This window comes from Mus musculus, chromosome 15, assembly GCF_000001635.26.
Source record: "Mus musculus strain C57BL/6J chromosome 15, GRCm38.p6 C57BL/6J".
Classification (NCBI taxonomy): domain Eukaryota; kingdom Metazoa; phylum Chordata; class Mammalia; order Rodentia; family Muridae; genus Mus; species Mus musculus.
The window spans coordinates 72,725,871-72,743,748 of NC_000081.6; the positions used below are offsets into that span (position 1 = coordinate 72,725,871).

Here is a 17,878-nt window from a genome sequence, read left to right on the forward strand (position 1 = left end):
CATAGAAAAGGCTCCTACCAGTGTGAAGACAGATGGACTGCTGTGACACACCTACCCACACATTATTTGCAGATGACGAGTGTCCTATGCTGTTTTTACAAATAAACTCAGGCAAGATCTGCTGAAGAAAAAGAGAAGAGAAGAGAAGAGAAGAGAAGAGAAGAGAAGAGAAGAGAAGAGAAGAGAAGAGAAGAGAAGAGAAGAGAAGAGAAGAGGGAGAGAGAGAGAAAGAGAAAAAGATGCAAGAACAGTTTCTTTAAAATGAACTAACTAACAAAGAACATTAAGAAATGAAATCAGGCCAGAACGTGGGACAACTGTATAACCTGGTGCACCGAGTAAACTTGAGGAAAAGCAATTTTTGATAGAAGCTACATTTTTTTATTTCCTTAAAATACTCAACATTTCTACCAAGGGCCTCTGACCCCAGTTATCAATGCATGCTCCTGAGAAATTCAGTCGGTGAGGGTAGGTGAGGAGAGCTGTGCAAAGATGAACTGCAGGTTCATTTAATCCCAGGAAAATGCTGACACAGACCCTGCAAGGCAGGGGACGTGCCAGACTGTCCCTGGCTCCCTGGCTGTGTCAATTCTACACCACCCAAGCAGCTGTAACCCTCTGTGTCCCGGCTTGTGCTACTCCCTCACCCGGGGACTACTTCTAGCCACCAGGCAAGGAAGCTGGGTTATTTGGGGGCAGACCTACAGTCCTAGTTTAGTGTCATGCATGTTCAGACACTGAGAAACGACCACTGAGTAAGGAGAGTATTCACAATCCTTGTGCACTCATCGGTGGCCTGGTTCTCCTCTCAGAGGCATTCGCTCCCCGCACTCAGAGTCCTAAGGATTCAGCAGCTCCATGGCTACCAGCCATCCCCACTTGAACACTCTGTACAGACTCAACCTCCATGCCTCTCTCGGGTAGGGTGAGAAGCTATCTCAGGGCCTAGAGCTACAGAAGAGTAGCTAACAAGTAGCCCTGAGATGCCTGGTAGTAGAAAAGGCTGTGCCAAGAACAAAGGAAGGTTTCCAAGGTGAAGAAGCTTCACCCCTGGTCTCCAGGAGCCCACGGCTGACACAGCTGACTAAGCTCTCCCCCATCAGACTGGCCATTAGCATTCATCAGCAACAAACTCTGCTCCTCTGTTCCAGAGGCCTCCCAAACATATAGAGCAAACACAAACAATACAATTACCTTTTAGTCATAAAGAGCAAGCTGTGCACTGCGTGTGGAATAGGCTTGCAAGGGATGATTAATGGGAGATAAAATAATATCCTTTGGTCTAATTGCTGATGCACAGCAAAGAAGTGAGGCATGCTGACACCTTGGGGCCTGTGCAGCATACATTCCTGTGTGCTTTAGAAGGGGAAAGCCATGGAACCTGTTAGCTTTGAAGGAGCGCCCCCATTCTACAGTGAACACTTCTACAAAGTCAAGGAGAGTGTTCTGGCAAGAACATCAAACAGCTCCCAGCCACTGCTTAGAGGCAACGGCCCAAGGACATAAGGAAAGGAGCCTGACCTGATAGCATCTTCTCCTAGAGGGTAGCTGGACACAGGGCATTGCCATGTCTTATAACCACAGAGAAGAAACTAGATGCCACATGGTCTATATTCCGTGCTAGCAGGCCAGGTTTCTGGGTCGTCACAACACAGAGCACAGGATGCCTTTGGCTCCCTAACACGTCAGTCTGACAGGAAGAGAGATGACCCCCCCAAATTCCTGGGCCCTCTCACACCTTCCCCACAAGGCTTGCCCTCTGTTCCCACTGAACACAACTGTTTCAATGAAGGATTTGTATGTATGGGACACAGTCTGCAATAGCTTTCAGAAAAGCCTGTTGGACAGGCAATGTTTTGTTTCTGTCCTTTCAGTCTGTCCTTCTGGGTGGCAGGGAGCACAGGCCTAGCATATGCTGGGTGCCCACAATGTCAGTCCATTTCTGGTGGTTCTGTGACATCACCTTCTTGAGAGCAGCCTGGGCTGGTTTTGTGTACTAGCTATGGCCAGCTGAGTCTGCTATGTGCTCAATAAACACTCAGTAAGTATCAAGTGTCCTCTTTACCCCCACCAAGTGGCATGTTCGAATGCCACAGCTAATGTACAAGGTTAGTTCTGTGTGATTTTCACAGCTCTATACCTGACACACTACTTAGTGTACAATAATTGCTCCATGAAAGTCTCACAACAGAAAGCAAACAGCACAAGGGAGGCCACAGGAGACAGAAGCATCCTTTAAAGAAGGCAGGGAAGTTAAATCTGAAGGCTGGGCTATAAATTACCAGGTATGCTTTCCCTGAGTTCACAGTAAGCAGAAGGCATGCCTGCCCCCGGTACTCAGTGTTCCTGTGTACACTCTTGACTTGTTTTAACCAGCAGACAATCCTCGAGGTCTCAGAAACTACTCTCAGCAGCTTGCTCAGGAGCCCACATGGTCCTACCGCTTCCCACCTTCCTCTGCTTTAGACCTTGCCTGTCTGTCTTTTGAGGAGCATGGGAACAGACTGAAATCCAAAGTGTGGAACTGCAGAGAGAGCCCGAGGCTGCTGCAAATCAATGAGCCCCTAGCTATCTGTCCCTCCAAAGTGACCTTCCCAGAACTATGTGACACAAGTTGGTGTCCTTTTCAATTCCACTGTCCTCCTACTGTAGTGGGCATCTGGCTAAGGTACCAGCAGAGGAAAAGGGAGACGGAATCCCTATCAGAAGTGGCCCCAAAGGTCCGACACCAAAGTGAAGATGGGAAGATGGGTCCCTTCTAATCAAGGCTCTCAAGGAGCCATGGGTGCTCATAACACTGATAATCCCATGTGCACTGTGCAGGAGGCACATGGACAGTGCACAGGAACACATGTCACAGAGGAGTGAGGATTTAGTGAAGGAGGTGGGTGGGTCTGGGTAGGGAACTCCAGAGAGAAAGAATGCACCCTCCAACCCACAGTCTCACGCTGTATCCCTCTTGCTGCTGCTGCTTCGTGCTTCTCCTCTGCCATGGAATGCTAACTAGAAACAGTGGAGGGAATGAGGTGAGCAGTGTACATGCTGGCTTTGCCTGTGTACACGCTGTTTAAATGTGATGCTGAGACACCTGCTGCCTGTGTCACACAGCCAGCCACCTGCTGATTTCACCACAGAGGGGCTGCTGAGCCCTAACAGACCCTAAATTATGCACAGGGCGGGGGTGGGGGGGGTCTTCACACTAACTCTGTTCTTCCTTGGAGCACAGGTGACCCTGAAAACCCAGCAGAACAAGGCCAAGGACTCAGCAGACCTTTGCTGAATAACATAGATAACCCAGTGGGCTATGCTTAGAGCAGGCACCCCCAAACCAACTTCCTCATCAGCTAGGTTTCCCATTCTCTTTTTCCTGGTGGGAACCTGATTCACAAGTGAGCAGGGCTCTCTTCCAGAGGTTTACACCTACTGAGGTGCAAACATGGGCCTGGGGTGACAGTGAGACCTGCCCTTCATTTCACTGAGCCTTGGTTTCCTCGGGAGCCAGCAGGGATGCTGTGAAAAGGATGCTGGAGGAGGCTGCATGGAGCTGAAGGCTTCTGATAACAGTGACAAGCTGTAAAATGTGGACATGCTGAGTGCCCAGGAATCAGCGAGAGCGGCCAGTGCAGAAAGTTGTGGGGCAAGCCTTCTCCAGGGCTGGCACCGAGCACCAAGCCTTGGAGGCCAAAATAAGCTCATCTCGCACCCGGCTGGCTTTACTGCGTCTACCTTGGGCAGGTTCCAGTGGCTAATAGGTCTTCTGAGTTAATGTGACTTCTCGGAGACTTTCGGAACTAACACAAATTAAATGACTACATTACGCTGGCCTCATTTTGTATTGGTTCCTTCACCAACGGTTTGAACAGGCAAGCACTTTGCTCTGTGACACTGCCTTTTTATCCAACTTCCCAGCCAGTTTGCCACCGTGAAGTATTTCTTTCATTATGTGAAAAGACGCTGTATAAGCCGCAAGCCAAGGAAACACACAGACATTTTTTTTCCTGGTTTGTCAGTTGGCTGACAAACCGCAGCATGCCTTCCGTGAGACAAACTCCCCCGAGAACCAGGGAGAGGCTGGCTTCTGCCCTGTGAACACATGCAAGCCCTTGACCACTACTAGCATGTTCAGGTTCAGACCATTCCCACCCTAAGATCCCGTGAGCATTCCCCATCCCTTCCTTCTCTAGTACACTATAGGATCTGATGCCTAATCCTGTTCTGAGGAACACTCTGCAAGGTGGAACAAAAATGTCCAACTCCACATGACCCCCTGATCTGGGCAGCTCTGAGGTAGGCTGAGCCCACAACTCCAAACCAGGAGCTGTTCTGCACAGCACAATGCTTTCTCCTGGCTCTGCCCAAACTTTTTGTTGCCCAAACTTGACACTTGAGAACGTGTAGATCCTATTCTCAGAGGGTGACCCTGAACTGAGGGCTACAGGGGCTACCTGCTGCAAACCAGCAAACGAATCAATGAAAACAAAAGTGTCCCTTCCTCCAAGCACACAAGCCCCAGACACAGCAGCTGAACAAGGTAATAGAGGGGATGCTTGGGCTATGACTCAGTACAACTCAAGTCCCTAGTGTCACACAGAAGAAAGCCATGTGAAGTCAGAACAGAAACAGACATAGCCACTATGCTGACACCTACCAGCAGTCATGGAAGGCCTATGAAAAGATCACTGAATCTGGCTGAGCTCCTGGAGGCTGCTACTACCTAAGGAAGGAACAGGGAAAAGAGAAACTGCTGAGGAGCAAGCTTGATGTCACTGAGGGGCCACAATTGACAAAGCTTCCAGCTGTGGGATTGGTGTCCTCAATGAAAAACTCAAAAGGAGACCAATGGGAAGCATGCAGGTTAAAAACTGATTTGCGACATGTCCGTTTCTTGAGTTTTGATTTAAAAGATGTCATGAAACAGCACGTTGAGACAACTGGAAATTCCAAGGGACAATGTATTCAATGATAACGAGGAAATGTTCATTTGAAAGCATGACACTGTACCCACTCCTGTTATAGTTAAATATAAAAATGGTCATGGATAAAATAGGAGGTAGGGAAGCCAGTGGAATAGAACCAAAAAGATGCTAAACGTGCCACTCGCTGAAGCAGGTGACGAACACACAGGGGTTACAGACAGAATTGGCATCCTGTGTACATTTCTGAAGATGGTTTTGTTGTGGCTTTTATTTTACTCTTGAGACAGGGCCTTGTGTATCTCAGACTGGCCTCAAACTCAACATGTAGCTAAAAATAGCTGTCAACTTCTAATCTACCTACCTTTACCTTCTGAGTGTCGGGATTCCAGTTGTCTAGCACCACTCCTGGTTCATGGTGTACTGGGGATGGAACCCAGAGCACTGTGCTTGCTCTGATGCAGTCTACCAGCCGAGCTACATCTCCACTGCCATGACAGAGCTTTTAAGGGTTGGAATACAGAATGAGGGCTCATGTGTCAATACAGTGTGGTGAATAGCAACTTTCTTTTATTTGACACTTGCAAGGTAGATGTCTGGCCCCGAGACAGCTGCAGGCAACCCTAACGCTAAACATAACCCTAACCCTACCACCACTGGATGCTCGAGGAGCTGAGTGTCAGAAAGGCAGGACAGTCCAGGTGACCCTGAAGCTACTCACATTCCTGATGAATTGAGGGAGTTTGTTTGTTTGTTTGTTTGTTTCTTTAACAAGATATGGTAAGGATCTTTCCTAACCAGTAGGCATCGGCATTTGATGGCCCTGAGGTTATGGTGTGTTTCATTTGAGAGATCCAAGTCTGGGCTCAGTAGCAATCAATCAGATTCCAACCCCTGGTAAGAGAAGAATGAGCCCTGACTTCCAGACCTGCTGGAGTACTGTAGCTCCTAGAATCATAGGTTTGGACAGTCCAGGGACGAGCCCAGAATGCAAACAGCAAAGATGAAACCACAGAAAGGCCACATCTGTCCTCTCTTCTAAGTTACCTACAGGAAAAATGCCACATGTCTCCCTTGAAGAGCCCCTGCCAAGCTGGCCTTGGCTTACACAGCAGGTAGAGAATGAGGATAAGGGTCTGGGAGCCAGAGAGGAGGGAAAAACCCTTGAGAAAGACCAAAATTCAGCAAAACTGAGCTAAATCCACATGTGCCAGCCACATCTGGCCCAGGTATCTGTCAGAGGCAGCCAGGGAATGGACAGCTGGGAACTAGAGGGAGGAGCTGGAATATGAAGCTTCCCTTGGCTCCCAGGGGATACTAAGTCTGTGTGTGACTCCTGTAGGTGCAGCAATCATGTGCGCCTCATCCCCTTTTTGTCTGCTTAGAAAGAAGGAAACAATTTGCCCTGCCACGAGAGTCAGCAAATAGCGCTGACTTCCTTCCAAGACCCTGGCTCCCAATTTCACTGTGTGTCCAGGCTGGACTCCTGACACTTCCACCCTTGATCTTAGGGGTTCCTATTCTCTCCAAAGGAATCTGGGCTCCCGTCAGCAAACCTCTCAGCTGCCAGTTACCAGGAAAGCAGCCTGGGGTGGCAGAGGAATGCTGTGCAGGGGCTCACTCTGGAAAACAGCCTCCGGCTCTGTATCAGCTCAAAGGCTGAGCTGGTACCTGCTGGCCCCTCTTATTTCTAGAAACTTCCCCTCTGGAGAACTGTCCCATTCTCCATTCAAACTGAAAAATTAAGAATGTAGAAAATAAAATAAAAACACATTACTCATAACTCTGAGACATTGCAGAAGGGAATTCGGAGCCAAGGGGTTGAAAAAGGAGGTCCTGTGCAGCTAAGTATTGCTTTCACGACCCCTGGGGTTCTCTGGAATGTTCAAAGAACCAAGAGTGAAGGAGGAGGCAGATAGAGGAGTTCTGAGTTGTTCTAGGCTGGGGTAAACAGCTCTCTGCAACCCCAGCATTACCCAAAAGGCAGGACTGCCTAGCGGTTCCAGCACAAAGAGCTGCAGGCATAAGTGTCCAGTGTCCAGGCAGTAACGACAGCCTGTGGGGTTCTGCAGAGCCTACCATCTGTGAGAGGCTGCTAGCAAGACAGAGGGCAGGCAGAGAGTGGGACAAAGCCCCGGATCCTGAAGCACATGATGAAATAACAACATATCATACATCATAAAGATATTTATGCATATCATAAAGATATTAAAGCAGGTCGTTGTGAAATTTAATTTTAATGGCCTGATAATGAAGCAAAAAGGCCCTCCATAATAATTACCAGATCTTAATTTTATAGCATATTTGCTGCTGGCAATGTTATATTTTTTTAAGGAAGATGATGCTAATTCTTCATAGGGAGCAACTTGTATCTTTCTGGGTATCTCTTAAAGCCAAGTAGTGAAGGGTACCCAGTGCTATGGGGTGCAGCCTGACCTACTGTGTGCAGCTCATGCCACTGGCCAGCCAGATCCAGTCCACGCCTGACATTCTAGGCAAGATGTGACTCCTATGCACAGGGGAAAGCCCCCCTGTTGGACGGCAGCATAGAATATAGAACCTTGGCATGTGGAGGCGGAGCTTGTGAGTATCAAGATAGGGTATTTGGCTGAGAAAAGCATTTATCAGGGTTTGGACATGAAATTGAGAATTAAGTGTGGAGTGGAGGCTGGGATGATGCCGTGGTGGGATAAACACAGACGTTAGCACTGCCTGCAGTTCTGGGGAGAGCGCCGGCAATGTGGTGACTGACTGTGGAGCCTGGGAACGTGATGCCTGCAGACCCAGCAGCACAAATCACCTTGGACAAAAGAAAAGTCACACGGCAGCCCTTCACTGCAGAAAGGATGCAGTCGGCAGCCAGTGAGACACCCAGGCTCAGAGACGAGCCACCCACGTCCAAAGAAGAGGTTAGGGCGGTGGGGCAGCCATTCCACACGATGCTCTCCCCTCACCGTGAGACTAGGAAGCTCTCTAAGCAGCAGAAACAGACTGGCGTTCCTGAATTTTAAACACCTGAACCCTCAGTTCATGAGCAAGTGTTTCACACAGAGGAATGTGTAGCACACCTCCACACCATGTTGGCTCTCCGGCCTGGGCTGTCCCTTCAACCCCTGCCCTCTGGCCCTTGATGATAACACCTGATCCTGTGATGTGTTCTGTTTCGAACTAGATGTTCACAGCTTCCCAAACTCATCTATTGATCTCTTTACCCTGCCCCCAAGTGGTGACTTTGGGAGGTGAGGAGGTCTCGAGGGTAGAGATCTCATGAGTGAGATTAGGGGACTTTTTTTAAAAGGTTCAAGGAAGACCCCCCCACACACACACACACACACCTCCTCCTCCTCTGTATGAGGCAGAAAAGAAAGCTGTCTACAGACTTGGATATGGCCTTCAGCAGACATACGTTTAGCTGCTGCTCTGAAGCTAGACTTCCGGTGCCCAAAAGCAAAAGACTCAAGCTGAGTCCACGGTGGTGCCATGAGAGGACCCTCAAAGTAGCCATATTTGTTGAGGGACTGTTTTGTGAATGAATAAAATAAGGGATGAGTTAGCACTAAGAAATGAGAAGTTAAGCGAAAAGCCTCTCGAAGAAGCCAGAAGCATAAAACCAAACGGCAATTATCTATGACTTGGGTCATTAACATCACACAGCCTGGGTTGCCAAGAGTGATGCAAATCTTCCACTTAGGACACGCTGAGCGATTTATAATTTCTTAAAATTGGTTTATACTGGTGTCATAAGAAGACTGGGTTTATCTCTTGGATCATGAGCAACATGAAAACAGGTAGACCAAGAGACAAGACAGATGGCAGACATCTCTACCCCCAACACACACACACACAATTAACAGGCACATCTACGCTTTTAGAAAGAGTGTTCCCTCTTCCCTGAAAGCTGGAGAAATAGCCTTTGCTCAGCCTCTGGCATAGACCAGAAGCCTGCAGAGACCCAGCGCATTCCCACAGTCAGGCGCCCAGTCCCACTCCGGGGAAGACAAGGTGATCCTAGGGGCATCTCAGGCTCTTCTCACAAGAAGGTCAGAAATGGCCCCATGTCTTGGGTCTCCAGCTTCCAATTGAAAACCCAAACTGCCCTGCCAGGGGGGCTTTAGGGCCTAACATATTCATACGTGTCATTAACAGTCACATTAAATATGAATGTGCTGGAAGCCACTGCACAGTGAGGAATTAGCATAGAAATGAAGACGATGGCATATTTACACAATGAAATATTAATAGCAGTCAAAATGAAAGAACTGGATTTATATTTAGCTCCAAAGTACAATGCTTATTTTAAGTTTCAAAAGGACACATATGATAGGGAAGAACTTATAGGATTTTTTAAAAAGATCCTCAAAATAATATTTGGTTGTGGATACATACACACACACAGCAGGAGCAGAGAAGTGCAGGCATGAATGGTACTACCACTTTCAAAGAGTCACCCTGGGGAGGAAGAGAGGAGAGGAAAGGAGAGGAAAGGAGAGGGGGGAGGGGAGGGGAGGGGAGGATGGTGCTGCTTCTGCAGCTGGTGGTGATATGGATATTCTTTTTGTGGCTTATCCTAACATTTCCTCTTGAGAGTTTTCAAATATAAAACTCAAAGTGAGCATAGTTTAGGTTTGGCGCATCACTGTCTGCCCCTCTGGCCTCAGAGTCCCCCTTGTGAAAAAAACTCTACCAACTGTTTATCCATTCTTCTATGGGATGTATCAGACCCCTGTTGTGTTCTGCTTTGCTTTGTTTTATGGAGGGGGCGGGGCTTAGGAGCAGCCCTGTATAACTCTTTTAAAACTATTTTACTTTCTCCTACGTGTGTGCATGCCTGTGTGCACAGGCTCATATGCATGGGTACACTTTTGCCTGTGCATGCACCTGCGAAGGCCGGAAGTCAACTTCGGTTGTTTTCCCTTATGGCCCTCTACCTTTGTCATTGAGACTGGGTCTCTCCCTAAACTTGGACCTTTCTGTTTTGAGTTAGACTGGCTGGTGAATCTTAGCGATGAGCCTGTCTCTACCTCTCTGCACTCCCACCAGCCCTGGGATTACAAGTGTGTGCCACCATGCCTGCCTTCTATGTGGACTCTGAGGATCCAAACTCAGATCACTGTACTTGCATGGCAAGTACTTTACCTATGAGCCATCTTTCCAGCCCCTTCGTTTGTTTATTTGTTTAGTTATTGTTTTGCAAATGTATGCATGTGGCAAGTGTATGCATGTGGCAAGTGTGTGTGCATGTTCACATGTGTGTGGGTGCACAAGTAGGGGGTGGCACGTGTATGTGGCAGCTCAGGGTTGACAATGGGTGCTTTCTTCAATCACTCTCCATCTTACATGAGGCCAGGTCTCTTGATGAACCTGGAGTTCATCTTTGCAGCTTCTGGGCTGGGTAGCTCAGTGCGGGTATTGGGGTGGACTGTGATAACTAAGGGTGGAAGAGCAGGGGCAGGGGCAAGGGTGTGTATGGCATTATAAGGAAGTGCTGTGACTTTGTCCCCAGTCTGCAGTAGTTTCTCTCATGCCCGTGTGAGGGTTCTAGGTACTTTGTATCCTCTCCAGTGCTCCCTCTGTCTTCTCATCTCCCTGCTTCTGATGGATGCACACAGCTTCATCCTGGGATTTTTGTATTTGCATTTCCCTACTGACTAATAACACCAATGTCAGCTATTTGGGGAAAAATTTTTACTCTTTAAAATAAGACAGAGACAGGGATAGATAAAGAAATCTAGAGCAAACACAGGGAAAGCTTAGATCTGAGACACAGGCCTGCTGGTTGGTTGTTCTTAAACCTAGTGCCTCACACATTTTTACTTAAAAATAAAAATACTAAAAATACTATCCCATCGGCAGTCCATCTACACGCTGGACTTGAAGGGAGGGGCTCTCGGTGTGGAGAGAGGCCCAGCAGAGAGTAAGGAGAAGACTCTTCGTCTTACCAAGCTCTGCCCATGTGGGTCCTGGAGTTACTCTACCTCTGCAGGACACTTACCGCTGGCACTCACTGGCATGCAGGACAAGTTCAGAGTTGTTCCTGGCGCAGACTGTCAGCTCGTGCTCTGTGGAGTTGAAGACATCAAGGAGCAAGTGGCACTGCCGGGTGCTGTGCAGAAAGACAGAGGGAAGGAAGTTCAGAATTCTCCAGCAGCAAAGAGAGGCAACTTTGCCATTTCAGAGTAGGGGGAAAAATGTTCAACTTCCAAAGTATTTCCTTCTCTCCAGGGACTTCCCACTATTTGAAGATGTGCAGAGGTATGGCATATAACAATGCCAGAGCCTCTGGACAGGTGCTAAGAACTTGGTCACACCCTTTCTGAACTGAATGACCTTGGGAAGTACCTCAGTTCTCCATGCCTCAGCAAATGGTGAGCAGCTGGCCCTTAAGATCATCTATACACATTGTATACAGTGTCACTCAATAGAGGCTATGCCCAAATGAGGAAGTCTTCAGCTACCCAAGACTGAGCAAACGGACTGGGCACTAAAATGTGAAGAATCTGGGCCCCATGTGTTAGTGCTGCATTCTCTTTAAGCTTCATACTCAGGGACTCCCCAGTACTCCTCTTCAGAGCTGTGGCAGATAATGTAAAGCTAGCATATGAAGCCTCCCCTCCCTTTGCTTCCTGCAGAGTAGGGGGTAAAATGTTCAACTTCCAAAGGCTCCTTAGAGCAAGGGATATGCCCCAAATCAGCATCTCAACCAATGAGCTTCTCAGACCCCAAATAACAGAGCCAGGATAAGGAGGCTTCCAGCCTTCAGTCTCCCTGGCTTCCCTTCCTTCCTCCTTGGGATGAGCAGGAAGACTTGAAGCCCAGCCATCATTCAGAGATGAGAGTAAAGCCATAGGCTCTGGGTGGCAGAGCTAAGGCTAGAAGGAGCTGGAAAACCAGGCACCTCCTAGAGCAGCAGTGCCCAACCCCCACAGCCTCCTCCATATGGACTTATCAGCTACATGGCTCAAATATTTTAAAAGTACCAACAGCCCCGTGCTTCATTTGCGTTGGTCACTACAGTCAAGTTTCCATTACAGCCGAGTGCTTGCCTAAAACTAATAAACAGCCTCCCAGGTACCAGGTGTCATGGTGAGCATGACAGGAAATCAATACCTGTTGAGGACAGCCATGTCCACTGCAAGAGCAGAGTAAGAGGGCAGCCTGTGCCAGCCTTGGAGAAGCAGGACGAATTGTTTGCCTTAGAAGTAAGGGCGAGAGGCAGAGGCAAAAAGTTGCTCTGGGGGTCATCTCTCGCTCTGTGTGGAATCAAAACATGACGTCCCAGGAGACGTCTGACTTCTCTAGTGTGTCCCCAGGCAGCAGAGAAGGCTCTGCTGGCTATTTGCAAACCCAAGCCAAAGGAATAGAGAGAGTTATGAGATTTTGTCTTTGTGTCCTGACACTTGTGGGAAGGAGGTACAGGGGAGAAGAGGCTAGCTAGCCAGGCTGGCATGGTTGCTGAGTCTCCAGGCACCAAGCTCAAATTTCGCCTTCACAGTTGGTAGGCTCCCTTGACATATCTGTTCTCTGTTCCTTTGAGAGAAGTAATCATACACATAGGGGCTTGTGAGAACACATTAGGGTTCACACACACACACACACACACATACACAGAGGGAGGGAGGGAGAGAGAGAGAGAGAGAGAGAGAGAGAGAGAGAGAGAGAGAGAGAGAGAAGCAGGCACGGCCAGGGAGTGTCAGAAAGCATGTGTGCACACTTGGCCTCTCAAGGAAGGGAGGCAGAGGCATGGCGTGACCACCTCTGGTACAGTTGGTGCCATTACAGTGAGTGTCAGAGGTCTTCAGAAGGTACCCTCACATTATTGGTTCTGGAGCTTTGGAGCAAGGGTGTCTTTCCTAGGGATGCTGGCATTAGAGGATGCTCAGACAGCTGTCTCTAAACAGACTCTTCTTTGACTCCTAGGCAAAAAAAAAAAAAAAAAAAAAAGTCTAGGAATGAAGATCTGGCCTGCCTTTGTCATAACTTCATGAAATCATTAATCACAGCAAAAATCTTTCATCGATGTAGAAACTCAGAAAGCATTAGGGGAGCAGTTTTTAAAGCCTAGAAAAGAGATTCTTTTCCCTTGCAGAGCACACTACCCAGGAGGCTGCATAAGAACGGGGCATGGATACACAATGGTTGCTGCACTTCAGTTCTGAGTCATTGCCTGTGTGGGGTGGCTGGGCTGTTGCTTCTATTGCTCCTGTCGTCCCATATGATGACATATGGGTGGATCTTGGTTTTCTATCTGTTATTCATAAATGAAGTCCCATTCCAGACTGTGGTAGTCTGGACCTGCCGGAATATCGTTTTACTCGTGTGTCTTCCGCACTGCTGGGGCTGATTTTCTTTATGAGCTGTCGGGACACACAGTTTACTTTTCATTCTTGTTCAAGTCTTGGTTTTCCTTTGCTTTTCTGGAGTCGCCTTTCTGAAGAGAAGGGAAGCCTAAGAAGTCCTTTCCAGAAGAACTGAAGTCAGAGCAAGCCTTTGGAGGCAGATGAACTTGCACAGAAAGTAGCAGATTTGGGTCTGTGGCCAAGGTGGGAAAATGGCTAAGACAAACCCGGGCTACCAGATGGCATACGTTCACCAATTTATCGACTGGTTCTTCTAGCAGACTTAGGAGTGTCCCTGCAGGTCAGCTCTGACTGTATGCACATAGCTGAGAGGGGGAAAGCAGGAGTTCTGCTTTCTTGCAAGTTGAATTGAGGAGCGAGGACAGGAAGAGGGGATTAAAACATGAAAACACTCTTTTCCAGGAAGTTAAAAGCAACAGATTCGAAAAGGTTACAGAATAAAGCCTCATATTATTGTTACTATTTCAAGGAAAAATAGTTAAGAATGTGAATTTGTAAATGCAATGCAGCCCAGAAGGCACTTAGGAATAGATGTAATAAATGTGTATAAGACATTTACATAAACTACTTAAGTTTTGTGGAAAAATTAGTAAAGAAGTCAAATGAACAAAGAGGTATTTCATGCTTAAAGATAAGACCTTATTTTAAAAGAAGTCACAACTCTCCTTATTTGCTATGTATTTAAAGCACCTTAATAAAAGGGGGACAATAAAGTTTTAGTTTTAGTAAAATATGGTATGCTATTTTAATTTCGTATTAAAAAAAGAAAAGAAAAGAAAAGAAAAGTGCCAAGAACATACAAAACAATGAAGAGGAGGATGCTGGAAAGAGCTAGTTAGTTTGCTAGATGTCAAGAAATCTCCCAAAGTGTAAATGGTGGGAGACATCCCAGGACATGCTCATAAGCTGGGAACTGGAGGTCCAACTGAAAAGTAATGCTTTTGTTCTGTGAGGAAGATTCCAGAAAAGCCCTGGGCCACATGACACGTGGCTATATATGCACAGGAAAGCACGACCTCAAAAGAATACTAAATGGCTACGTATAGTGTGGCTGTTTCCTCCGAATCCAAACATCCATTCAGGTCCTCCTACAGGAAGGACAGGGACAATGCAACTTACAAAGCCCAGGAAGCCCAGACTGTTCCAAGACTCCCAAGGCTTCTCCTGAAGGTTGCAAATCAGTAACCAATTCCTGAGAGGTAAAACTCTTCTGTCAGCAAGCTGTGCAGGCAGCTTTAGGGACAGAGCTTCCATGAGCCATCACCCTAAGGTAGGATTTGGGGATCTGTTCCTGGTTCACTGGTGTTTCTCTATGCAACACCATTCAATAAGATAGACTTGGGGTAAACATTTCTTTGTTCTGTCACCAGTGACCTGCCTGTGGCCAATAGATGATTGTAACTCTCCAGAAAGTCATGTAACACTACCTAAAAGTTATTTTAAAACTAGAAAAATGTAAACAAATAAACAGCTTGTGAAAAGTGAGATATTTCACAAACAAGTTACGACATATAAACTATAAAAGAAAGACAACATGGTCGGCTGGGTTAAAGTTATGGACTTGGTGTAAATGGAATCATTAAAAAGCTAAGGCAAGCTACGTGTGGGAAGGTCTTTGCAGTATATTAAACTGACAAGGAATTGGAATTCTGATTTCGTGGAGAATTCCCATAAATCAGTATGAAATGACTCAGTAGAACATCAAGCAAAGGGTGGGAAGCGACAGTCAAAACTGGAGGAAATCCAATGGGCAGTAAACAGACACTCTATCAAACTAGCAGCCAGAGGAAGAAATCAAACCGTAAGACACTATTTCTCACTCAACTTAATGGAAACACTTAAAAGTATTACAGGACCAAAGTTTCGGCCAAGATGTACATCAGGAAAAAGTAGGGTATAAATAAATTGGAACAACGTCTTAAAAAAAAACAAAAATAAGAAGCTAGGGAGTTACCTCCTCAAGCTATCTATAAATACACTTGGTCCGGACAATTCCATGTCAATTCCAACTCAGAGGGCTCCCACAAAGGCACACTCAGAAATATTCATTGCAATGTAATTAATAGAAGCCGGAGGCTCCTTTTAACCAGGTGCGAACCAAAAGGATATTAGATAGACTAGGATGGCTGGGCATCAAACCCTGTGCAGAGGTGGAAAGGAGCTTGAAAAACAGCCTGCTTGTCCAGATGTGGTGGCTTAGATGAGAATGGTCCCCATACACTCTAACGTAGTCCCAGTTGGAAGAGCTGTTTGGGCAGGGTTAGGAGATGTTGCCTTGGAGGAGGTGTGTCACTGAGGGTGGTTTCAAAAGCCCATACCAGTCCCAGTTAGCTCACTCAGTTTGAGGTTGCGGATCAGATGTAAGCTCACAGCTACTGCTCCAGTGTCATGAAGGTCTGCTGCCTTCATCCAACTTTGTTTCCCTTAAAATGTTTTGGAAAAAAGTATTTGAAAGTCATTTAACGTGCTGTCTGAGCCTTGGGGCGCTCCTCTGGAAGGCAGAGCCCGAGGAAAGAGCTTGTAGGATGCTAGGACCCAGGGAAGAGAGGCTAGAGGAAAGGCAGACTGTAGACCGAGTTTGTGAAGAGGCAAGGCCACACCAAAGACTTTTTAGGGCTACTTATGTACCTGGCCACAATGGAATACCTGGGACTACATATCCCGGGTCCTTCTGGGATCCTGCAGGGACTTTCCTTCATAAATGAGCATCTGGGTCACAAACACACGGGATGATTTATTCCCCCACCAAATCTTGGCCTCGCTGGACAAGCTTTCCCCTGGAGGGTCAGGACTCATCCTTCAGTGACTTAAACTACTGTGCAGTGGGTACCTAGGGTCATCCGATCCTGCAGCCTTGGCAAGGCATGTGGAATGTTCCAGAAAGCAAAAGATGCTGAGCACTGCTGAGACAAGGTACTCTCTGGTTACACCTGCATAAATCTGGTTGCTATGGCAACAGCTGGTGTAAAAAGTAGGCTATGAAATGCAGCAGGGCATGAGACTCCTACAATACAAATAGTTTTCAGAAATTAAGTGCATCTCCTAGAAACATCAACGGGGGGGGGGGTAAAAAAATAATAATCACGTCACGGATTTGATGGCAAAGGAGGGTCTCCCTGAAGAAACAATGTTTGATTGGGGACTCTGATGACAAGGAAGCGGTCCTGTGAAGGTCTTAGAGGAGAGCCTCCCTCCCAAAGAGAATGTGCAATTAATGCAAAAATCCTGAGGCGCAGTGCGATCACAGAACAGACCAAGAGGAGACGAGATTGGCAGAAGATTAATGACGGAGGAAAGGTCATAAGGAAATATTGATTTTATTCTAAGCATGACAGGAAGCTATTTTGAGAGTCTGAAGCAGATGAGTGGGTGGATTGTTTTATGTGGTGGCTGGGGGGTGACGATGAGGTTCCAATGTGAAAAAGGATGAAGTAAGCACGGGCCTCTTCGCATCTCCTGCTGTCTGTAATTGAACCCATCCCGAAGTCACAGACACAGCGGATGGAGTCAAAGACTCAAAAAGCACTAAAGCGGAGAAGACAAGTCAAAGTGCTGACGTGGGAGTGAGCTGCACTTCCCTTCACTGCCCTGACCTCAAAGGGCTGCAATAAACGTCCCCAGGAATGTTCTGAGATCTCACAGGTGTGTGCCAGGGACAGCAAAAGAGGCTAGGCTGACCAGAGAGACGAAGAGGACCACATCTGTCCTTCCCTTTGCTCTTTTCCAGTTCAGCTACGTGGGCAGCACTGGACACAGACAGAGCTGTCACAGCACGGGCTGCATAGGTGCCCATCACTCTCTGACCCAGAAGCCTAGGTTCCATGAGCCACAGTGACTAGTCGGTCATACCGGAGGCACGCAGAAGGGGAAATCACGACTACCTTAGTAGAGACACAGGAGGAAGATTTGGAATGGGACAGGGATTAAGAGCACAATCTGGCCATTACATGTGACCCTCAGGCTTCACCAGAGGGAGGCACAGGGAATCAGTCCAAGTGGCCATGGTTACAGTCCTCAATTCTAGTGCGGCCCAAACAGGGGAAGAGCCAAATACTGCAACAGGTGATCTGAAATGGGCAGGTGGCCCTTGGGACCATACCAAAAAAGCAAAAGACACCAAGGACTACCTACTAAGACAGAAATGCCAGCATTTTTCTCAGGACACAGACAAGACCCCAGCATCTCACAGCATCGGATGCAAACACTCAGAAGATCCTGAGAAATAACAGCACCAGAAAATATGAAATCCATGTAAAGAGTAAAACAGTGGTGTACCTCAAGATGACTAACATTTTGGGGGACGTGTCCCCCCAAAAATGCAGAAGAGAACATTCCAGAGAGACGGGGGGCATGAGGATGAGCCAAGAGAAGCATCTGAGCAGCAAAATAGGCTGAGGAAGCCACCCCATGTAACCTCACTGCATAACCATGGGGACGAGGAGAGAAGAGATGTAGATGTATGAACTGCTTGGAACTGAGAGACCTTCAGAAGGCATGCTAACCTCCACACTAGAGTCCTTGCATGCTCTGCCCACATTTACCAGTGCCTCAACTCCATCCACAAGGGACAAAAATCAACACCTCCCAGGCTTGACTACCATGCCGTTA

The 17,878-nt window shown here is 47.4% G+C and overlaps 1 protein-coding gene across 5 annotated transcripts in view; it reads right to left on the reverse strand.

Moving 5' to 3' along the window:
• The window catches only part of Trappc9 (trafficking protein particle complex 9), a 471,619-nt gene that overhangs the window by 136,251 nt on the left and 317,490 nt on the right, over positions 1 to 17,878 (reverse strand). For all 5 annotated transcript variants that reach the window (XR_001781576.1, XM_006521527.4, NM_180662.2 and 2 more), the window contains one exon: positions 10,906 to 11,016. Coding sequence is in view for 4 of the 5 variants with exons in the window: in XM_006521527.4 (XP_006521590.1) it covers positions 10,906 to 11,016 (111 nt within the window). In the remaining variant the exon portion in view is untranslated. The remainder of the gene's footprint in view (positions 1 to 10,905; positions 11,017 to 17,878) is intronic.